This window comes from Ascaphus truei, chromosome 4, assembly GCF_040206685.1.
Source record: "Ascaphus truei isolate aAscTru1 chromosome 4, aAscTru1.hap1, whole genome shotgun sequence".
In the NCBI taxonomy this organism is placed as follows: domain Eukaryota; kingdom Metazoa; phylum Chordata; class Amphibia; order Anura; family Ascaphidae; genus Ascaphus; species Ascaphus truei.
Window position 1 is genome coordinate 254,585,322 of NC_134486.1, and position 25,198 is coordinate 254,610,519.

At 41.2% G+C, this 25,198-nt stretch overlaps 1 protein-coding gene across 4 annotated transcripts in view; it reads left to right on the forward strand.

The window, feature by feature from the left end:
• LAMA2 (laminin subunit alpha 2) overlaps nt 1-25,198 on the forward strand; it is a 736,088-nt gene that overhangs the window by 483,879 nt on the left and 227,011 nt on the right. For all 4 annotated transcript variants that reach the window (XM_075597283.1, XM_075597284.1, XM_075597285.1 and 1 more), the window contains 4 exons: nt 4,525-4,642; nt 5,394-5,528; nt 14,080-14,204; nt 19,161-19,247. In XM_075597283.1, coding sequence (XP_075453398.1) covers nt 4,525-4,642; nt 5,394-5,528; nt 14,080-14,204; nt 19,161-19,247 — 465 coding nt within the window. The remainder of the gene's footprint in view (nt 1-4,524; nt 4,643-5,393; nt 5,529-14,079; nt 14,205-19,160; nt 19,248-25,198) is intronic.

Sequence of the window (25,198 nt, forward strand, 5' to 3'; positions counted from 1 at the left end):
AGAAAGCTGCCTAACATCTTTGGACTATGTCACAATATATATATATATATATATATACTTTTATTCACAACAGTTCAATGCCATGTTTCCTAGGACAGGTCTTGAAATGATCTTTGTGAATTCATTTGTTACTCGGCACGCAAATAAAGCACTTTTCTTTGCCTTGCCCTAAAGCTTGTTTGCCTTTTCTAACAGATACTTGATAATTATATGTTGAGTTGACCCATCCTTGCCATTTAACTTCAAAATAATGTAATGATAAACTAAGTACCTTGGACCTCTCATTCTGCAGATTGTTCTCTATTATAATAAAGTTAGCAATAGACCAGCAAACATAAGCACAAAACCAGGACTGAGCTATTTTCACTTGGCTGGTCAAGAGTTAGTTGCCAGTTATGTTGGTTCATCATAAACTCACATTTCCAGGTGCTCATATCTTTTGAACCATTATTGGAATCTATCAGTTGTAATTTTTTCTTTTAAAGTCTGAGGGGAAATCATTGAAGTGTCAATGACATGGTCTATTTTTCACTTGAACAAAAAGCACAAAAGTAGATTGTAAAATCAAAAATGTACACAAAAGTAAAAAAAAGCTGTGTGTGCTGTGCACGCGCATAGTAAGTGAAACTTCTTTGACTTTTGTCACAGAAATTGTATTTGTATTGGTGATGTTTTAATTAAAAATCAAAATACAATTTCATTGACAAAACGCAAATAAATTTGACTTATAATGCGCGTGCTCGGCACACATCCCCTGTATTAGCTATTTGCACTAAGTGTGAATTTCTTATGTATGTGTGTCAGTCAGTGTGTGTATGTGTCAGTCAGTGTGTGTATGTGTGTCAGTCATTGTGTGTATGTGTGTCAGTCAGTGTGTAAGTTAGTCAGTCAGTGTGTATGTAAGTCAGTGTGTGTGTGTGTGTATGTGTGGGGGGGGGGTGTGGGGGGGGTGGTGTGTGTGTTTGGGGGGGGGGTGTGGGGGGGGTGGTGTGTGTGTGTGGGGGGGGTGGTGGTGTGTGTGTGGGGGGGGTGGTGTGTGTGGGGGGGGGGGGGTGGTGTGTGTGTGTGGGGGGTGGTGTGTGTGTGTGTGTGTGGGGGGGTGGTGTGTGTGTGTGTGTGGGGAGGGGGGGGGTGTGGAGGGGGGGTGGGGGGGTGGTGTGGGTGTGTGTGTGGGGGGGTGGTGTGTGGTGGGAGGGTGGTGTGTGGTGGGGGGGGAGTGTGTGGTGGGGGGTGGTGTGTGGTGGGGGGTGGTGTGTGTGTGTGTGTGTGGGGGTGGTGTGTGTGGGGGAGGGGGTGGTGTGTGTGTGTGGGGGGTGGTGGGTGTGTGTGTGGGCATGGTGGGTGTGTGTGGGCGTGGTGGGTGTGTGTGTGTGTGTGGGGGCGGGGGTGGTGATGTGTGTGTGTGGGGGGGGGGTGTGTGTGGGGGGGGTGGGGGTGTGTGTGGGGGGTGTGTGTGTGGGGGGGTCAGTCAGTGTGTGTGGGGATCTGGGGGGGTCAGTCAGTGTGTGTGGGGGTCTGGGGGGGGTCAGTCAGTGTGTGTGGGGGTCTGGGGGGGGTCAGTCAGTGTATGTGGGGGTCTGGGGGGTCAGTCAGTGTGTGGGGGGGTCTTGGGGGGGTCAGTCAGTGTGTGTGGAGGTCTGGGGGGGTCAGTCAGTGTGTGTGGAAGTCTGGGGGGGTCAGTCAGTGTGTGTGAGGGTCTGGGGGGGTCAGTCAGTGTCTGGGGGGTCAGTCAGTGTGTGTGGGGGTCTGGGGGGGTCAGTCAGTGTGTGTGGGGGTCTGGGGGGGGTCAGTCAGTGTGTGTGGGGGTCTGGGGGGGTCAGTGTGTGGGGGTCTGGGGGGGGTCATTCAGTGTGTGGGGGTCTGGGGGGGTCAGTCAGTGTGTGTGGGGCTCTGGGGGGGTCAGTCAGTGTGTGTGGGGGTCTGGGGGGGTCAGTCAGTGTGTGTGGGGGTCTGGGGGGGTCAGTCAGTGTGTGTGGGGGTCTGGGGGGGTCAGTCAGTGTGTGTGGGGGTCTGGGGGGGGTCAGTCAGTGTGTGTGGGGTCTGGGGGGGTCAGTCAGTGTGTGTGGGGGTCTGGGGGGTTCAGTCAGTGTGTGTGGGTCTCTGGGGGGTCAGTCAGTGTGTGTGGGGGTCTGGGATGGTCAGTCAGTGTGTGTGAGGGTCTGGGGGGGTCAGTCAGTGTGTGTAGGGGTCTGGGGGGGTCAGTCAGTGTGTGTGGGGGTCTGGGGGGTTCAGTCAGTGTGTGTGGTTCTCTGAGGGGTCAGTCAGTGTGTGTGGGGGTCTGGGGTGGTCAGTCAGTGTGTTTGGGGGTCTGGGGGGTCAGTCAGTGTGTGTGGGGGTCTGGGGGGGTCAGTCAGTGTGTGTGGGTCTCTGGGGGGTCAGTCAGTGTGTGTGGGGGTCTGGGGTGGTCAGTCAGTGTGTTTGGGGGTCTGGGGGGGTCAGTAGTGTGTGTGGGGGTCTGGGGGGGTCAGTCAGTGTGTGTGGTGGTCTGGGGGGGTCAGTCAGTGTGTGTGGGGGTCTGGGGGTGTCAGTCAGTGTGTGGGTGGGTCCGGGAGGGGTCAGTCAGTGTGTGGGGGGGTCCGGGGGGGGTCAGTCAGTGTGTGTGGGGGTCCGGGGGGGGGTCAGTCAGTGTGTGGGGGGGTCCGTCTGTGTGTGGGGGGTCCGCGCGGGTTGCGCCCGGGTTTTTGTACCACCGCTTCCTGGGGGGCCCGCAAACGCCCGCGTCACTGGAAGGCTGAATGGCACTGCTGCCAGCCGCTTATGCGCATGTGTGGCGTCCTTCAGTGGCGCCATCACAACTGCGCATGCGCGGCATGGCAGCGGTAGTGGAAGTTAGGCGGGCCCATGTGTGACTGAGTCTGTAGCTGGGAGGTCCCATTCGGGTTAGGAAAGGGGGGGGGCTGTCCCGGTCGGGCGGTCTCTGCTGTCCCGGGCAGCAGACGGGGAACGGCAACACATGTCAACAGGTGATGTCAACAGCCGCGGCAGCAGGCGGGGAACGGCGCCGCTGCCAACCGCTTCTGCGCATGCGTGGCTTTCCTCCAGTCCCCATGACTACTGAGCATGCGCGGCTTGGCAGCGGATGTGCGGGGGGAATGGCGGCCATTAGGAGCGGCGCCGGCGGCTATCGCCGCCGCCGCATATGTCATCGGCCATGTAGGGGGAGCAGCGGCCGTTAGGAGCGGCGCCGGCGGCTATCGCCGCCGCCGCCGCATCTGATTTGTGGAGCGGGTGTGATGTCAGTGTTGGGGTTGGGCTGAGCCAGAACACAGCTCGGCCTCAACTGCCAGCACTGACGTCACATCCGTTTAATTTCTGTCTCCACAATCCATTTTTGCCCCAGTTCGAATGAGGTGCCACTAAGGAAGTTTCACTTCAAAAAAAAAAACCTCATGTATAAATGCATTGCAGTTGCATCATGTATAAATGCTGTGCAATATCATAACAAAACCACAAGCTTAAAGCAGCATTCCATTAAAAAAAACACCCACAAGTTAGGAAGCAGGGGATCTCGGGAGCTCAACTCTGTCCTGCTCTGGGTAACCCTACTTCCCAAGATACTTACCTTCTTAGGTGCTGCCAGTGCTCCGTGGAGGTTTAAATAACCCCATGTCACGTGGACAAATAGAAAGCCATGACAGGTGATGCCTCAGCTTCCTATTGGCTCTCACGGGATATTTAAGCCTCCATATTGTTCACCCAGCCAGCATGCTACCGACAGCATCTACGAAGCAGAGGTTGCCCAGAGTTGTAATTAACGTGGTTCAGCTCACGATATCCCCTGTTTCTCACCCGTAAAGAATGAAAATCCCCAGAAAGAACTGTTCCTTTAAAATGATTCTGTGTGATTTATAGATTAATGAAGGGCCAGGGACATCACTCTTCATTTCCGAACATGTATCATGTTCAAGGGAGACTCACAACAGTCAGCAACTGCATTCTTTCAAGCCCACTCCCTTTCATAGTGTTTAACATATAACAATTTGATATATAGACTGGTTGGTTGCTTTTAAGATAGTTGTAATACACCAGTAGTATCAGAATGTTTAAAAGCCGGTTAGACCAACAACAATCAGGGTTTTCATAGGTGAAATTAGTGTGCAGCGCATTCAAAACCTCATTGGTTTCTTAATAAACCACACTATTTGTTTTTTGACACACAAAAACAGCATGGAACGAACATTAACTACCAAATTATATATGTACTCGTGTACTTTGAGTAAGTACATACTGTATACTTTATGACTATTCAGAGATTGAAAGTTAGCCTACTTTATTTGATATCAGAATTGTAGGTTTTACTTATAGCTGTCTGAAGATTTTAGATTGAAATAATAAGGAAATTTGTCAGAGAAGTAGGAAGGGAAAGGGGATGAAGGATTTAACATAGACAGGGAAGGAAACTGGAGAAGAGAAGCAATAGCTATGAGAAGAGAGGAGGCTATTTTTACCTCGTAATCATATGCTTTCTCATTATTATTAGTAGTAATAGAGTGAACAAGTTGTGTTTATTGTTGATATTTTTAGAATTTCTGAAATCTCTTTGGAAGTGGCAGAAGAAGGAACTACTTTCACCATGAGTCCTCGTGCTTATTTGATTGAGAAATGTGAATGCCCGGTGGGATATTCTGGACTTTCGTGTGAGGTAACAGTGTTATTCTAGAGCCTGATAGTTACAAAGGCCTGGATCCACACAAGGGTGCTAAGCTTTAGCACATGTTTAGTCTCATTCATTTGAATGGGAGTAATGGCATACTAAAGCTTAGCACCCTTTTGTAGATTTGGGCCATTTTGTTCATCCTCTGATGCTATCATTGCCTCCGCTGTTGAGTATTTCAAATATTAACACATAACAGGGTGCTATCCACCAGAATGTGTGTGGCTGCCCCTACATCATGAGCTTTTAACCCCATTTTGTTTGTGTACTGTGCATTTTCTAACTTAGGCCAGCTTTACGTTTTTCAATGTAAACCTTTTGCACAATAAAATATTTTGCTAACTATTCACAAATATGGGATGAATGCCACAAGGAGTTTTTTTAGTGAGTTGCTCTTTTTTAAAATAAAATTTTCTTGTTAAATGTGTTGTAAGTAACATGTATGATTAATATTACACAGGTAAATTCTGTCTGTTGTAATTTATATTATTTGGCTTCTGATAAAAACACGATGTATACGCAGTAATCTTTGTTATTGTACTTTTTGCAGTTAGTCTTTTGGATCTGTATTTACAGAGCTCTTAAATCTTACATTATGAAAAAAGAAACATTCATGACATGCTTGATTGCATTCAGTGTTTGCCACAAGTGCTAAGTGGTTCTGGTTCTGTATACAGGTACAGTACATAGGATATTGAAAAGTGCTGGTGACTTAAATGTATCTTTGCTTTTGCTACAGGCATGTTCTCCAGGATTCTATAGACTGGATCAGGCATCACCTGGCAGGAGGCCTGGTCCTGCACTTGGAACGTGTGTGCCTTGTCAGTGCAATGGACACAGTGACATTTGTGACCCCAATACTTCAATCTGTCAGGTATGACTTTTACGTCACAAAGAGTGCACCAACTTAGTAAGGCTCTACTCGGTTGTATGCATTTGTGTGCGTGAAAATGTTTCAGTGCACCTATAGTGCAAGGCACAATGACACATAAACATACCTAAATGCCAATTATTTTATGTAAAACACCCCATTTTCGTTACCTATTATGTATAATGTACACAACATGTAGGCCCATATATATGAAAGAAAAAGTGGTGCAATTATGGGGCAAAAATAAATACACTCGATCAATAACTAGGTTTTCTTCTTTGATACATCTTGAGCATTGTTTTTCCCCACAATTGCACCAATTTTGACTTGATACTCATGCCCCTTAGACTTTAATGGCTTGGAGTGTCCAGGTCATCCAATAACCCACCTTTCGGTCTTCTCCAATGAACTTCTCATAAGGGAAAATCACTGCAGTGTGGGGGTATGGAGTAGTTAAAAGGCAGAAGAAGAGCTTAATATCTACACGTACTGTAAACATGGCTAAAAATTACAGGAAATTGGAGATTGACTCTTGCACAGTTGAAGATGGACACTGGGCCAATAAAACAGCAGATATTGTGCATACAACTGTAACTGCATCTAGTAATAGACTTCTTCAAGTCAAATTCATGATAGTTACTAATACAGATTTTATATCTATTTATTTGTCACAACTAACACTTAGGGGCTTATTTTACAGTATAAGCCTTGATAAGCCACTTATCGAGCATTTATAGGCCAAAATGCCTACTGCTGTTCAGTAAACCTCGATAAATGGGCGATAAAGGCATAAATCACCCACATTTTCAGTCGTCAAAAACAGATCACCGGGTCAGCGGCGATAAGCCACTTATTGGCAGGTTCTGAAACTCGTGCAATTCTAGTAGCCTCGATTGGCTTATCGAGGCTAATCGCGGCTCTAGAATGGCGAGTTTCTCCGAAAATCCTTGTGCAGGAAAAGTTGAAGTGAGGCTGGTGAGAAGCTGCTGAGAGGCGGCGAGAGAGAATTTAGAAAATAAATGCATTTTTCATGCATCGAATTGATGCCGGGAGTCTCCGGAGCTTATACCCATTAATATCAGTGGGTAGCGCAAAAACATGTGGAAATAAAAAATATATATAGTGTGATTCAATTAATTACAGGTGGATTATGTCTTCATTCGGTCTATGACTGTTATACTCACAAAAGTGAGGGTTGGTCTGTACACGTAATGGTACCTTTAAGTGTTGCCCCTTCAATGTTAGAGACCAGTGTTCCAGCTTCAGCAGTGATGTAAGTACAGGTTCCTTAAATGGTTAAGCACAAACAACCAAACATAGTGCGGACTGTTTAAAACTGTATTAGAATAAGTGGATGGTAATACACTCACATGATATTAGTGGTTAGTTAGGCATTTAGATACACAATGGGATCTCGCCTCCGGTTAGCTGTCTGCTTCTTTCCTGCTTCTCCCCTGCTCGGCGTGCGTCTCACGGTTGCGTTTCAGCAGATCCGGATGTGACGTCAGCGGGTTTGGGCAGTTCCGGTCGGCGAGTCAGCTGTGGATCCTCTCTCAGCGTCACTCTACGCGTTTCACCTTACTCAGTTTCATCAGGAGTGACGATGGTACTGATCTTGGATGGTTATATACCTTAAGTTATTCACTGATTGGTTCAAAACTAATTGAGGGTTTCTTAAAGGTATATAGCTATATATACTCTATGTAGCTATATTGCAAGCGTATTTATTTATACCTGCTTACATAAGGATTTATTAGTGATTTTATAATACAGCGATATATAATCTCCACATCAGACATTGTGGAGTTTAGTTGAGGCTACATGCATTTAACACTTTTCCTCCATATCTAAACATATATATAAATTCGCGTCCAGGCCTGCCCACGTCCATGTGGGAAGAACAATACATATGGACGTTGGCAGGCATGGACGCGAATTTGGTCACATGGCGGAGGTTTATAGATGACATTCTTTTCATCTGGAAGGGAACAGTGGATGACCTAAATGCATTCCTTCTATATTTAGATAGAAATGATCTAAATTTAAAGTTCATATCCAATATGAGTGAACCTACTGTAAATTTCTTGGATCTTACTATTTATATAGAAAATCAGCAAATAAAAACAAAAAATTATTTTAAGGAAGTGGATGCAAACAACTTTATACTGCAGTCCAGTTGTCACCATAATAAATGGATAGCAAACATTCCATATGGCCAGTATCGTAGACTTAAACGGAACTGTACGGATAATGATGTGTTTACAACACAATCCACTACCTTAACCAAGAAATTTACAGATAGAAATTACAAAATTAAAAATGTCAAAAAAGCTCTAGACAAAATCAATCTGGAGTCTAGAGAATCTATGTTAACTCCCTCTGTAAAGAAAACTCAAAATGTTTCGTTAAATGTGCCGTTTATCACACAGTACAATAAAGATGCCCAAAAAATTGGTAAGAATCTCAATGCCCATTGGCCCATATTGAAAAATGATCCGATTTTAGGATCACATTTGCCGGATAGAGCACAAATGATATTTAAGAAAGCTCCTAATATTAAAAATAAGCTGGCACCCAGTGCATTGAGAAAAAAAACATCTACCCACGTCACCTGGCTAGATCTTCCAAAGGGCTTCTTTAATTGTAAAAACTGTACAGCTTGCCAATTTAGTTCCACCACAGTAGATTACTTTGTCTCTAATACCACCAACAAAAGATACCAGATTAAACAACATCTAAATTGTAGATCAAAATTTGTGGTGTATATTTTGGATTGTAGCTGTGGGTATCAATATGTGGGCAAAACCATACGCCCCCTGAAAATTAGAATATTAGAACACATTGGAAATATAAGAAGGAAATTAGTCACACACAGTGTCTCAAACCACTTTTTATTATTCCATGATTCAAACCCCCAAGGACTCACCTTTAAGGCCATTGAGCAAATAATGCCACATTGGAGAGGGGGAAATAGAAATTCTGCTCTAATTAAGAGAGAATCGTACTGGATATACGAACTCCAAACTACCTCCCCCCTAGGTCTCAATATAGAGATTGACGTTAAACCCTTCCTATAATGTATTATGTATAACTCATGCAACTTTTCTGTCTCCCTATAGATCTCTAACTAGATCTGCAAATTACTACAGTAAAGATGGTTACTTAAACTACTTAAATGATAGTAAATATGTATTTGATATGAGTAATATTCTACCTTTGTTCCTTTTATTGCTAGAATAGTTTATATATATATTTTTTAATATTAAACATTTTTTAACGTTTTAACATTTTTAATAATATCATTTTAATATTCCTCTGTATAAAAATTGTACTATATTTTTGAACTCCATATATGTTTAGATATGGAGGAAAAGTGTTAAATGCATGTAGCCTCAACTAAACTCCACAATGTCTGATGTGGAGATTATATATCTCCGTATTATAAAATCACTAATAAATCCTTATGTAAGTAGGTATAAATAAATACGCTTGCAATATAGCTACATAGAGTATATATAGCGATATACCTTTAAGAAACCCTCAATTAGTTTTGAACCAATCAGTGAATAACTTAAGGTATATAACCATCCAAGATCAGTACCATCGTCACTCCTGATGAAACCGAATAAGGTGAAACGCGTAGAGTGACGCTGAGAGAGGATCCACAGCTGACTTGCCGACCGGAACTGCCCAAATCCGCTGACGTCACATCCGGATTTGCTGAAACGTAACCGTGAGACGCACGCCGAGCAGGGGAGAAGCAGGAAAGAAGCAGACAGCTAACCGGAGGTGTGAGTGTATTACCATCCACTTATTCTAATACAGTTTTAAACAGTCCGCACTATGTTTGGTTGTTTGTGCTTAACCATTTAAGGAACCTGTACTTACATCATTGCTGAAGCTGGAACACTGGTCTCTAACATTGAAGGGGCAACACTTAAAGATACCATTACGTGTACAGACCAACCCTCACTTTTGTGAGTATAACAGTCATAGACTGAATGAAGACATATTCCACCTGTAATTAATTGAATCACACTATATATATTTTTTATTTCCACATGTTTTTGCGCTTCCCATCGATCATCACTTCTTCCCTTACCTGGGATTGGGAGAGCAATCCTGCCTTGGGTCACAGCTGCATCACAAGTTTGTTTGTATCACCACATTTATTTTTATTTTGGTTAAACTGTTAATATTGTGTTAACATATGTTTTAATTAGAAATAGAGCGCCACTATTTGATATATTTTCTTTGCACCCATTAATATCAGCACCGGAGCCCCCCGGCATGAATCCCATGCAATAAAAATGTATTTACAGGCAACATCATTACCTTAGCGGCTAACCACTAAGGCAATGAAGGGGTTAACGATCACTGCCATGTTTATTGTGGGTAGCGGGGGTGGGTTTATGCCTTGTGGGGGGGTTGCTGGTGGAGTTAACCCCTTAAAGAAGGGGTTCACCCATCTAGCTACCCACCCGGTAGGTATAAACATCCACCAAGGGCCAAATGCCAACTTCACCCATCCTCGCTACCCACAATAAATATTTTAAAACACAACAACCCTACTACCCACCTTCTCTACCCCAAACACCCCCCCCACCCAAACACATACCATTCAGTAAAGTAATGGGCAAAATGACTGTTATCCAGATTTGGATAATAGTGCATTTGCCCATTATAAAATCAAACATTAGCCAGCCAGCATTAATAAAGTAATTTAAACCTTCAACTTACTCCTGTCATCATGAAGGGCATACTCGTCAGCATACTGCAGATCCATGTCCTCCGATGCCAGCAAGAATACAATAAAAAATACAATCTAATGGCCTCTTACCCCTTAATCACCTTAGAGAGTAGAAAAAACAGGATATTCAGCGCTCGTGCTGTGTGATGGTGTGGATGATCCCTTTGCAGCATGTACATAAAGCGTCTCCCCAGAAACTCTCAAATCTAGGTGAACCCCCCTTATAAAGGGGGGAAGGCACCCTGAAATACAAGATAATAAAAAATGCACAAATGCGCACCAGGGATTAGTGGAAGGTAATTTATTAAAAATACACAAAAACTGAGGGGATCCAATCCCACCTCAGAACAGCTGTGCAGCTGGACGGCTAAGTACTACCAAGGAGAACACCTGATGGTGACTAAACCCTAAGCTGCACAGTATATAAATACAGTAAAATTTATATAAAAAACATGAAAGAAAAAAACAAACTTGAAAACAACCTATCAACAGATTTGTATAGAAACCTCCATAGGGTTGGGCACTGGCAAGGGGAAACGGACACTCACACTGAGACAGTCAGCAGACTCGCGGTGGCTGCACAGGATCCGGATCTCGGCACCGCGGAGATGGATAAAACCGCTGCTGTCTCCTGCAGGCTCCGTCTCAGCTTACCAGCATACACGCGCAGGATGACCTGTCGTGACCTCTACGCGTTTCGTACCAAGTACTTCGTCAGGAGGTCACGTACAGCATCATCCGCGCGTATATATGGGCGGCAACTGATTGAATAAACCAGCCCCCACAGAGAAACACCCTTACTTTGCCTAATTGCTACACTGATTGAAACACCTTGAAATAAGGTTACTAGGCAACAGGGTGTATGGCAACTCATGTGGGGGATGTGTGCAATTATAAATTAATCATGGAGAAAAAAATATTTACATACATTCAATATTTTACTTACCTTTAGAAGTCTTCACCCTCCGACTCTCAGCATATCTGTAAGCTCTCGACCCGCAATGTCATCACCGGCAATCCCTCTCCATTCACCTTGAAGATCAAAAATCTTCTTTCACCTTCTTCTAACCTCACCTGTCATTATTTTCTTCTTTTATTCTATCTTCATCTGTCAATCCAAAACCCAATGGTAAATCCACAACGGATGTTGTCTCGTCGTCTTCTTGAGCTAAAAACGAGATGGTTAGGGCCTTATATAGGGCCTGTGATGTCACATTTTAGGGTCAGATGGTACAGCTACAATCCGATTGGACACTGTATCATGTGCCCACCTCTTTTTTTTTTTTTTTTTTTTTTTTAAGGATGTGCCGTCATCTCCAAGGGAGGTACGTCACATCTTTAAATCCACATGGCTATATCACATGGTATTACAGCCAATGGGATTGAAGACAAGTGCATTGGCTGCTGTTCCATGTGATAGGTCACATTAGTTCTAAAGGATGTGACATCACTTTAAGGGATGATGTCACATCCTTTTGAACTAATATGACCTATCACATGGTACAGCAATACCTGTAATACCATGTGATATAGCTATGTGATTTTAAGGCGCCTCCCTTGGAAATAAAAAAAAGAGGAGGCACATGATACAGCGTCCAATCAGATTGAAGCTCTACCATCTGACCCTAAAATGTGACGTCACAGGCCCTATATAAGGCCCGTTCCATCTCATTTTAGCACACGAACACAACGAGACAACATCCGTTGTGGATTTACCATGGGGTTTTGGATTGACAGATGAAGATAGAAGATAGAATAAAAGAAGAAAATAATGACAGGTGAAGTTAGAAGAAGGTGAAAGAAGATTTTTGTTATCTGTTCCTGATCTTCAAGGTGAATGGAGAGGGATTGCCGGTGATGACATCGCAGGTCGAGAGCTTCCAGATATGCCTGGAGTGGGAGGGTAAAGACTTCTAAAGGTAAGTAAAATATTGAATGTATGTTGTATATGTTTTTTTTTAATTGTATTTATTTATTTTTAGGTTTGTGATTGCCCATTGACTGATAATGTATTAATCTATGACCCCTTAGGGTACAGATAAATATAGTGACAGCCAGTGCATTTTTGGGCAAATTCTTGTTTTCTATTGATTGTTCATTTTTTTATTTCTGTTTATTGTTTGGATTAAATTATTTTAAATTTCGATGGCTTGTTTTTAGTACATTTTAGGATTGGTTAGCATTTTAAATTAATTATTTGTTTTGTTGGCTACTGGTTTTAATTAATTAATTAATTGATTAATTGATTTGTTGACTACTGGTTTTTTTTCTTTACTTGATTAGTTGAATAGATGTTTATTTAGCGGATAGCCACTAAGGTAATGAAGCTGTTTTAATATAAATTGTATTACTAGTGTAGATGAGCAGGGTGTCTCCGGAGCAGAACCGCGTTGATTTGAGATCCAGGGACCACCTGCTTCCCGAGATACAGGCCCCGTTATGGGGTGTCGGCATCTCCTATGCATTTTATTCCCACGGTGACGTGACGCATTTAAATGCACAGGAAATATCGGCACCCCATAACGGGGCCTGTATCTCGGAAAGCAGGGGGTTTTCGGACCTGAAATCAACATGGTTCTGCTCCAGAGACCCCCTGCTCGTTTACCGCAGTGTTAAAATGTATATTAAAATCTTTTGATCGCAGGCAAGATTTGCGCAAGGAGAGGCTGCTCTCTCTGCAGCTAAATGAAATCGCCGGGTAAGGCCTTTTGAGAGATGCGATCACCACGTCACCGGCTACTCTCTTATTTTGGGAATTTTGCTATCACAGGTAATCAATGCTTTCCGATAGCGTGATAGCAACTTCTAAAAAAACAGGCGACGAAAACGACCGGTGATTTTTTTTATGAAGAATTATAGAATAGGCCCCTTAAAATAAAATAATCCACTACATTTCTGTGTATTTCTTATGGGTTCAATTATTTATTACATTTATCAGCAATGATCAGGAGACGCAAGATGATATAATTTCTTAACCATAAAACAATTTGCATTATTGCTCATTATCTAGCAAATGAAGGGCTCACTAACTTGCATTATATATGCCATTTCTGTGCTGCAAAACAAACAAATTAGTACAGTAGACGAATGCTGCACTCCCCAGTACAGAAAACTAGTAATAAATACCGGTGCTCCTGGTTCAGGAATCTCTGGGTGGTATTCCAATGTAAGATAGGAAGGAAGAGCCTGGGCACTACGGATTTCTGCTAAGAAAATGTATTTGTGAGCCAGTATGATGATGTTTCGGCCTCAAGGGCCTTTCTCAAATGCAAATGGCATGATCTGTGCTGCATCCATTTATGAAGAGCATTTGTGACAATAAAGTGGCACAAAATATTACAAGCTGCCTAAATATAATGTATTTAAAACCAGAGACAGAACATAAAACACAGACAGAGCTCAGTGCACATCCAGTGAAATTCATACACGGTACAGTGCCTGTACCGTGTACACTGTACCGTATATGAATTTCACTGGATGTGCACTGAGCTCTGTCTGTGTTTTATGTTCTGTCTCTGGTTTTAAATATGTATTGCCATGCTCAGTAGCACTCCTCTGTGACACTCATATGCTTATATATATGTTGTGGTTATTTTGGGGGTTCAATAGGAGCTTGTTAGGTGTCCAGTATGTTTTATAAATATAATGTAAACAGGATTAATAAAGCGATTGTTAAATGTCAGTCAGGGTTATTGAGACCATTTACTATGCCGCCTTTAAGTACGATACAGTGTAAGGTAATTTCATATCAAATAGAAACCAACACTCTATTTTTCTTATCAATATATTTCTTCATATCTCCAGACATGTAGGCATAACACTATAGGTGATCACTGTGAAAGGTGTGCCCCAGGATTCTATGGCATTGGCAGAGGTTCACCAGATGACTGTCAACCCTGTGCTTGCCCCCTAAATATCGCCAGCAACAAGTAAGTTATTAAATAGAACTACCGCTATCCACTATAATGGAGGACAGATGCTTATCCCAGGAAAAGGAAGGTGAAATGTCATTAAACTAGCCTGAGAAAAATGGTTTGGTGAAAGAAGAAGACAGAGGGTTTCTAAATCAGGGCAAAAGTGATGCAGTTCTGGGCCAAATAATTGCTTATGGTATATCAAAGTCTACGTCCAATAAAGATAAAGAGCTCTGAATTGTGAAACAGATGTAATTTTGAGGTTTAGGATGTTAAACTCTTATACATGTAAAATGTATGTAATGTATGTGTGTTTTATACTATATATTAAAATGAGGTTGTTTAATTGGAGCAAACAAAAGATGTTGCATATAGGTCCATTTTAATGCGTATGTGTCATTGTTATGTAGTACAATAATATGTTATTCTTATAAAGCGGCGACAGTATTCGCAGCACAGTCATTCCCTGCCCTGTACAGCTCACAATCTTATTTGGGTGCCTGATGCACAGGGAAATTGAGTGACTTGCTCAAGGTCACAAGGAGATTGGACACTGGGATTCGAAGGCAGTGACATTACTACTGAGCTACAGTCATGTACATGTACATTACAAGTATGTCAAAAAAATGTAACCTATCAAAAGACAATAAAAAAAAGTTTGTTGTGTTCGTTTTAGGGGCATGGATAGACTATTGGACCATATGGGCTGGTAAAGTGGCTGCTACGTAGACAGGTGTCCATCTGAAGGTGGGATTAAGTAAAATAGTAACATTTAAAAAAAATAACATAAAGGACATACTGTAGTAATTTTAAGCTGCATATGTCTTAGATAAGGGTCATGCTGAATTTAGTGGTAATCATTTAAGCCACCTTTTCCCAAACTCCATGTAATAATATGAATTTATGCATCTATCAAGCTCTACTCTACAGAAAATACAGCAATAATCTTTTACATTGTTTACATTTCTAGAAACATTGGGAACCCATGACAGTAGACATCGGACTGACTGAGGGTCTGTTCCATACCTGTCAAACTTTAAAAAAGGGTTTGACATACAGCGTGTTAGCCAACAAATGTCATGATGGATTTTCCGTCTTACTTTTGGGGGTTGTCTGATTTGTTTCATACACACTCTGTTACCCTATAAATGTGGTACTAGTATTTCCATGAAGATTATGATAATTTTGCGTATCACAGAAATGCAGTATGCTTCTTGTAATTTTACTCGTCACATAGTTATTGGTAATAACATGATTTCAATGTAAACTTTACATTGCAAAAATATATCACTTAATGCACCCATACTCCCCACCCAGAAACAGTTTTTATTTGATCCATGGAGTTTGACATACTGTAACTAAACCAACTCTGTGAACACCCTGGGGCTTAAGTGCTTTCAGTGTTTATAAACCAGATCAGTCTGGAGTACAGCTTTAGATCACACATATCAAACATTATATTTGACCCCGTAAGGATTCTATAGGGTTAATGTCACATTTATAACTTGTTTTTCAGGTTCTGACTGTGTTTGACAGAATGATTTAAAATTATTCCCATTTTAGAGGTTACACTTAAGTAGGAAAAGTTCTGAGAAATATGACTGCAGACATTATGCCGTAAAAATGCAGTATATTTCTATATGAAATTAATTGAATCAAAAATAGAAACACATAATTCCTTTGGTGCTCGATATAAGTTGCTTCCTGTTGCACTTGCAAGTACAGCAGGGCCCCGCTTCTCGGCGCTCCGCTTTTCGGCGATCCGATGATACGGCGGCACCGAGAAGGGGGTCGCCATGTTGAATTTGAAATCGCGCATGAGCAGAACGGGCGCGTGCGCCCGGCGCGCATGGGCAGACGACAGGTTGCGCGCGCAACGTATAGATTACACATTCGCAGAACGGCGAAAATGCTGGTTTGCGCATGCGCAGCACTGAAAATCGCCGGATCCGCTTTCCGGCGATTTTCACTATATGGCAGGCCTCTGGGACGGAACCCGCCGTATACCCGGGGCCCTGCTGTAGTGCAAAATAACAGAAAAATACAGTGATACATTGACACACTCTACATTATGATGTTGGTGTGAATTAAATGACAAAAAGTAAACATACAACTTGATACATAGATCCCATATATTTTGTTGCTGTTGCTAACGCTAAGAACTAATCAAAAATGTTCCAAATAAATAATTGACACAACAGCCCCTGAATGTTCTCATGAACCAATATATGTCTGCTGCTGCTGCTCCTGTGAACACAATTTACTTAAATGATTGTGTTTCTGATTATAGCATAGTCATATATCAAATATAATGTGCTAACCTCATCCCAATACAAGCAGACGGAATGCGACAGTAGATTTGTAAATGACAAGTTGATTATAACACTCTCTTCTGACTAGACATTAACTACACGATCAGATGGAACTTGTGTCAAAGAAGTAATGCTAGTCATCTAAGAAAGTAAAAAAAGAAGACTTTATTTCACCCAAACAATATACCTTTAGTGCATTGATATTATAATGTGCAAAATCAAATCAGATAAACAGAGGAATGCACAAAATAAACAAGAAATGACTTAATCAAAGATGCAGCATAATTTTTACGGTGCACTAACATAATCGTATTTATTTTTGTTATAAAGTTTTCCCTTAACAAATTATTTTCAATATATCAGTTGCAAAAGTGTTTTGTTCCTGTACAATCAGCACTTCAAATACGGTTTAAAGCTGTGGATCTATTTTTACATCGTTGAAAATGTGTTGGATAATGAGTTTGTGAGTAGTAGATCAATTTGTTTACATTTTTGCAAAGTAGTAATTTTATTACCTATTCAGGCTCTATTGATTTAATGGTTTGTAAGTGAGTAAATGTAGTGCTGACTGTACAGAGGGGAAGAGAACCCCTGAACGCACTTGGTACTTTTTCAGCATTACGTGGTCTCACATTTAATGCACAATCCACTTGACTGATGCTTTTAGAGCTAAGTTATTATTCACTTGTGGCTGTCCTCTATCCATTTTTTGTTTGATTGTGTTAATTGTTTTGTTTGTGATGAAGCTAAGAGAGCTACCTAATTTAAAATATTTAAAGGAATATAATGTCAACACAAGCAATTTCTAGCATTAAAGGGACTCCGTACCAAGGCACTTTCGGGGGAAAAATCTACGGTAATGGCATAATTTATTGTCTTGTGCTTCTGTGTCAATGTATCAAACAGTGGCCCATGAACGCCAGCTTGCAATTTTGGAAAATGTCAAAAGCATACGTTAATAAGGTTTTACATGACACGCAGATTGCAAAGAGATGTATCAAACTGTTCACCTTTATGCTTCACTTTTTATCCCTTCAATTTGTGTCAAAAAAAATCCGAGAAGTTTAAAGTGACGTTCACTTTCTGGTGTATAGCACGAGATGTAAGAAACTGTTTCTTGCATTTGACACATGTGTACACAAAAATTGTGCAATGTGTCAAAACACGCATACTTTGCTCAAACATTGCCTTAGTACAGGGGTGCTCAACTCCAGTCCTCAAGCCCCTCCTCCCCAACCTAACAGGTCAAGCTTTCAGGATATCCCTGCTTCAGCACAGGTTACTCAATCAGAGGCTCAGACTGAGCCTCTGATTGAGCCACCTGTGCGAAGCAGGGACTGATTGAGCCACCTGTGCTGAAGCTATGGATATCCTAAAATCCTGACCTGTCGGGGGGGGCTTGAGGACTGAAGTTGCACATCCTTGCCTTAGTACATAGCCGTTATACTCATTTAAGATACGATAAACACTGAATGGCTTATTTTCCTCTCAGCCTATTATTCACCAATGTTTCTGCACTGTATTGTCTGCTCATGTGTTGACATCTTTGAATTTCTCCCCCAATCAGGCCACCTTTCTGCCTTCATTTTAATACTAATACTTGTGGAAGAGCTAAAATGACGAAAACGATATGTATTGCTTAAAATATAGCCCAACTTTACCAAGTGAGACTTGCTGGCGGTTTCAATGCTTTGTACACCAAGAGAAACATTGATTAAATACAATGTAATAATAGGTAGTTATTCAGTTGGGGTGATTTATGCTAAAAGCAAAACATTACTGTATCTAAGAATAATGTAGAATGTTTAAAGCAGAAGTTTTGCCTTGCTTGCTTTTTGTTTTGACCATTTTCCTTAGATTATCCGTGATCCCCTGATGTCTACGAACTCTTCGAGTTCCCTAGAGACTAGCCAGCTATCAACCAGGCAAACTACTGGGCACAAAATGGCCACGGGGATTAGGCTCAGTACATCGGCCAATAGAAATGTTGCAAAGTCATCTATTGGTGACCCCGCTGCCATATTTGTAGGCTAAAGCCCATATTTGTGTTTTTTGTGTGTCAAAACCGGCACAAAAAAAACCTACAAATCCTTCGTGAACTATAGCGTGTGACATCCAGGTACGATGGGTGAGCTCCAGGGGACTTTCCCCCCAGTTCAGGAAGACTAGCAAAAACAATGAAATTTGGAACTGCATAATTAAATGTCTTTTTTTGTTCTGTGATTCCTAAAGATTAAAAAAAAAACATCAACCGTGGAGGTGAATCTAAAAAGGCCTTTGGTAAAATAAGTTACTGTGGAAAGAAAAGTCCATTAATAAAATACTGTATGTCTAACAGCTTTTGTATAAAGCACGAGGGTCATTTTTATAATACATTATTGGCTTGTTAAACCGTATATATTATTTCACTGTGTTTCAAGGACTAAAAGAGTAAGACCTGCAAATACTGTATACAGTATTTGTATTGAAGTATTTAGCTATTTTCAGTGGTTGGACTATAAAAAGTGTGTCTGTGCAATATATAATTTGATATTTTATAGAAGATTATCACTGTTTTTTGTTTATTTGTACCTAATCATTTAGATCTTGTAAAAGTACTTTATATTTTGTCGTGCTCCATCTTATATGTCATAAATTATAGCCTCTGCTTGTGTTACAGTTTCAGCCCCACATGCATCATGCAAGGAACAAATGATTACAGATGTACAGCTTGTCCTCTGGGATATGAAGGCCAGTACTGTGAAAGGTAAACATAAAAACAATAAAAGGCAAAAATAAATGGAAGAAGGGAACTAGGTGACTTGATGTTTAGTACAAAAGCTTTCATCTTTGAATACTGTATATGTCTTAGCTAAGTAATGAGTCATTGGAATCTTAGAGGTCTATTCACTAGGTAAATACAAAAAGCCAGTTTGAGCTCAAGGACAAGCACTGGTGTGGCATAAAGTGCATCCTCCAATTAGTTTTCATATATATGTCGGGTGTATGTAACAAGCAAGAGAAAGTTGTAAGCCCCACAGAACAGGACTAACAGAGACTCCAAACTAGGGCACTCTAAGATAAGTACACTCTGTGTTTGGGAGAGACACTCATTTGGGTTCTCCCCCCAGCATTGGGATAGTTGTGTATGTTTTGGCCACTATGGAAGTGTCCTTGACCTATTTTGGCAGGATATGGAGACGGTCCACTAAATGTTTGTTAGTTTTTTATCATAGCTTGTCTGTCTTGTCCATTTCAATTGTTTGTTCAATAAATAAATATATAATCTTTTGTACCTAACTTAGAGTGCCCTAGTTTGGAGTCTCTTGTTGTTCTTTTCCTCCGCAGTATTACAAAGATACACCCTTTCCTCTGTTGCTTGACTGCAAAAGCTCTGACACAGACCCTCATTCTCTCCCGTCTCAACTACTGTAACCTCCTGCTATCCGGCCTTCCTGCCTCTCACCTGTCTCCCCTACAATCTATCCTAAATACTGCAGCCATAATCACTCTACTCTTTCCTAAATCTGTCTCAGCGTCTCCCCTGCTGAAATCCCTCTCCTGGCTTCCTATCAAATCCCGTATCACACACTCAATTCTCCTCCTCGTTTTTAAAGCTTTATACTCTGCTGCTCCTCCTTACATCTCATCCCTAATTTCTCGCTATATACCATCCCAACTCTTGCGTTCTGCTCAAGGATGTCTTCTCTCTACCCCTTTTGTATCTAAAGCCCTCTCCCACCTTAAACACTTCTCACTGACTGCCCCACACCTCTGGAATGCCAAGATCCAACTCAAAACACACCTGCTTAAGGATGCATTAGAAGCTCTATGACTGATAGTTTTAAATCACATACATAAACCTTGGCCCCTTGCAGACGCGATTACCAAAATGCCCTTCTACTGCCTCTGTACATCCTTCCTTCCAACCTATTAGATTGTAAGCTCTTCGGAGCAGGGGCTCCTTTTCCTAAATGTTACTTTTATGTCTGAAGCACTTCTCCCCTTTATGTGATATTTATATTATTTGTTATCTATATGATTGTCGCGTGGATTACTGCAGGAAGTGAATTAATGGCGCTTGGAAGAGATGTGTGCAGAGGTACATTTAATGGAGACCGATTAGCGTGAAATTAAATCCTGGCTTTATTGCGCCTGTTCCTTATACAAAAAGAAACAAAATAAAGGCCTACTTCGCTTTGGATCATATCTAAACCTTTAATCCAGCCCTTTTAATCTGGGTGGGTAGCTAACCTGATTACCACCCCAAAAACATACACATACACATAATTACATATATTTACATATACATATACATATATATACAACAGTTGTAGCTGTAGGGGAAGGCCTCTCTGCTCCCCTGGCTCAAAACCCTTGTGTGCTATGGAAATGTCCATGTCTAGGTATAGAGGTCTTGTCCCCTCATGTCTTGCTGTCAACACAAAGTCAGTCCTGTGTGCTTCAAGACTCTCTCCTCATTGCAGCACCTTGTGTGCTGAGGAAAATCTCTGCAGTCCTCCTTCTCCTTATGTCAGCCCACATGTGAGCTAAGGAGTCTCTCTCCTTTGTCTCACATGAGGCTTTTTACAAAGCTCTCATTAGTCCAGGTGGAGACTAGTTAATTGACTGGTTGCAATTAACTATCTCTCTGCTGGATTCTCAGAGCTCTGAGGCTGCTTTATTTAAACAGGGATATGTCCCTGTTAAAGCACTATATAAATAAAGACATACATACATACATACAGTACATACAGTACATACATACATACATACAGTACATCTGAAAAATCTCTTAAAATGCATGAGACATTTTAACAAACAATTATGAAGAACGTTTGAAGATTATATTTGAAAGCGCAGAAAAAAATGGAGGAATTGATAACAAAAACAGGATAAGAAAATATCTCATGAGACAAAATAATGAATGAGAAAATGACAAGAAAAGAAAGCCCTGGACTTGTAAGGAAAGGGTGGCATAACTTAACACCAAGGGGCCCCTCCCCTAAGGTGCCGTGATGTCAGACCACTCAGTTTAGGATTTGTAGATTATGAAAAAGCATTTGATTCTGTCTACACCCCACCTGTCCTTGTTGCACTTGAGAAAATGTTGAAGAGGCGTGTATTGATATTATAAAGAATATTTATGTGAATGCCATATTCATCATTAGATTGCATGAAGATACAAGAAAGATAGGGATCAGCAAGGAAGTGTGACAAGGAGACACCTTGTCACCAAAGCTTTTAAGAGCAACACTGGAAGAATTGTTCAGGACATTAGATTGGGAAGAAAAAGGAATAAAAATAAACGGTGAATATTTGAGTCACCTATGATTTGCAGATGACATTGTTCTTTTTGTCACAAGTCCAGAAGACTTCCTGTAACAAATTGTAGAACTTGCCAGAATGTAAGAATGTGGGCCTCTATATGAATATCAACAAGGCCAAGGTGATGTTCAACAAATGTGTCAAGTTTGCAAAGATCAAAATAAATGGAATGGAGAGATGTATGATGGATAGAACCTAAAGAGAAAGGAAAAAGAATGAATGGGCCGAAACCAAACAAAAGTCTGTGACATAATCACAAGGGTGAAGAAATTAAAATGGCAGTGGGCAGGACTTATTGCAAGAAGAAATTACTATCATTGGAGAAAAATGGTACTTGACTAGATTTCAAGAGAGATTAAGTGACCAAGACAACGACCAAAAGTAAGATGGGACGATGAAATAAAAAAAAAATGTCAAAGCAACTTGGAGAAGAGAGTCTTGCAACCACAATACCTGGAAGATCATTGGGGAGGCCTTCATCCAGCAGTGGATTGACAATGGCTGCTGCTGATATATATATATATATATATATATATTTATATATATACATGCATACATACATACATATATATACAGAGAGATAGAGATAGATAGAGAGAGAGATAATCCACTCCAGCAGGAGCAGACACAAGGCAGCACTCAAAGGTAAGTAAGAAAACTTGTATTCAAAAATAAACATAGCACAAACATGACCAACGTTTCGGTCCTCGTGGGACCTTCCTCAGGGTAGTGCTTGAGACTAATGGCCAGTGAATAACTTAAATACCCCCATATCCCCACCAAAATGACTCAACCAAAGTAGCTGATTGGCCGTGCATCAAGTCCCATGATCAGACCCAAAGTCGCTGATGTAGCACTATGCCTGTCATCAACACAGCCACATGATCCACAGGAATCAGAGTTGTGTATGCAGTAATCAGGCCACCACTGATGTGTATGCAGTACCATCAGGCTGCCACTGCGAGGGAAGAAAGCGTCCTCCGTAACCATGGTGCCATGCTGCTGGAGACCGTGATGCCATGGTCCATCGAAGAGGACTCAACGGCTTAGCGATACACACATGCGCGGCCCCATCACCACTTGAGTAGGCTGCACGGCATCTCACACAGTGGGGAGATACGCGATCGATCCCTCACATCCTGGCAATCATGATGGTGGATATAGTATTTGACTGCACAGTCAAATAATGGGAACACTTATATAGAAAAATTGGCAAAAGCGCTCCAATGCTAGGAAAAACGAAATATAATATTGCCAAGACCACTTCCTTCCAAAGGTATATTGTAATGAGTAATGATGGTGGTAATATATAATAACCTTTTTAATGGGTACTATCCACCTGAAGACAGGTGATGGGTAGTGCAAGCCCACCCACAATCAGTCTCATTGGCAGGTTCCCCTGAATAATTGCAAGTACTCACATATCCTTGGTGTGGCTGATAGGCTGTGCAGCTTCCAATGATGATGTACCAGAAGTGAAAAAGGATGAACGGAGCGCACGAGCCGAATGGAGCAGGAAGGACCCAAAGTAAAAAAATGAATAAAAGGGCACTTCATTGTGTCATGAGACCCATCCAACGCGTTTCGAACGTCACAGCGTTCTTTATCAAGGATAATTATACAGTGTAACACTACCCATTAAATACCCTCTTACCTGTAAGCAATTCGCGCCAAAAACGGCATTGCGATAACGTCATGACGCAATGCGCACCATTGCGCATGCGCAGAACGACACGGCGCCGTCTAAGGGCAGAATTGGCAATACAAGCAGGAGGAAGCCAAACAAGTAAGGGCAAATGCATACGGCAACTGTAATAGGACAAAAAGGATCCCAGAACCATAATAGCAAGGATAAGGACTAAAGATCTTCTACATCCCCAACAAAATAATAATAAATAAGAAAAAAAGCATGAATAACACTGTAAAAATGCATATAGCCCAAGAATTATGTTAAAATAATGATATACGAAAATAAAACTTAACAAAGAAACATAATAGCTATGATAAAAAAACGAAAATGATACTATCTTGACATGTAATAACAAGGGAATAACTATTAAGAATAAATGTAATAACTGAAAATAATGACATATATCATGATAAACACAAAAAATATATAAAATACAAGCAAAAAAATATATAAGTAAGAAAAAGGGGGACAGCAGGAAAAATGTTAGAGAAAAATATTTAGAAAAGATATTTAGAAAAAATGTTTGATAGAAATATGTAGGTAACAAGAAATAATGCTAATAAGAAAACAAAAACCTTTATAAATAAAGATAAGGAAATATTGATAATTAAAAAATTAGAGAATATATATTTGGTTCTATAGTAAATGTATCTACAGAAAATGGGCCAATTGCCAATCAATATTTAAACCCATAGGGAAGCGCGTTTGAAGAATAAATATCCAGTACGCTTCCCTGCGATTCAATAAATTGATACAGTCACCTCCTCTAGGTCTGTTAGTAATTAAATCAATACCCAGGAATTAAAAATTCCTGATACCCCCCTGACCACATTCAGAGAAATGTTTAGAAACAGGATGATTAGTTTCATGCAATCTTATGTCTCAAATGCTCTAATGTCCTGACCTTAAGAGCTCTGATCGTTCTCCCCACGTATCTTTTACCGCAGCCACATGTTATAAGATATACAACAAACTGGCTTTTACAATTTATAAAGTTATTAATGTAGAATTTCTTAATGTAACTACCTGTCCTATCATCATGTGGATTATGTAAATTATCCTGAAAAAAAACTCTTGGAAGGTTTCATATGTTTACAAACGCTACAAGAACCACATATGAAAGAACCCCAGGTGATAAAAGAGTAATTATCCGTTCTAGGAGCAGTTATATCACTTGGGGAAATATATGAACCGACTGTTCTCGCCCTACAGTACACAAATATAGGACCAGAATCAATGTATTTACTCAGCACAGGATCCATAGATAAGACATTACAATGTTTGGAAATAATAGATTTAATCTTCACTTTGTTTATTAAACTGTGAGATAAATAGTGGACATTATCAGATTTCATAGATCCATGTGTCCTGTGTTTATTCATATGAGTCTGTGAATGTGTACACCCCAGTTACTATTGTGACAAGGAGACACTGCGTCAGACACTACAAGTCTGTCACTCTATCCAGTCATATATTCTCTGTTAACTACCAAGTTTATGCAGCAGTCAAAAGCTTCTATCTGGATATATTTACTATATTTGCTAACTAAGGCCCGGGCCATAGAGCACTCAGGCGTGCTGAGGCGGGCTGAGCCGCGCTGAACAGATGCAGAACGCCCCTGCATCTGCTATCAGCGCGGCTATAGTTTCTCCCTGCTCATGCGCGCTGATGCGCGCTGAGGAGGAGAACCTCTTCCCCGA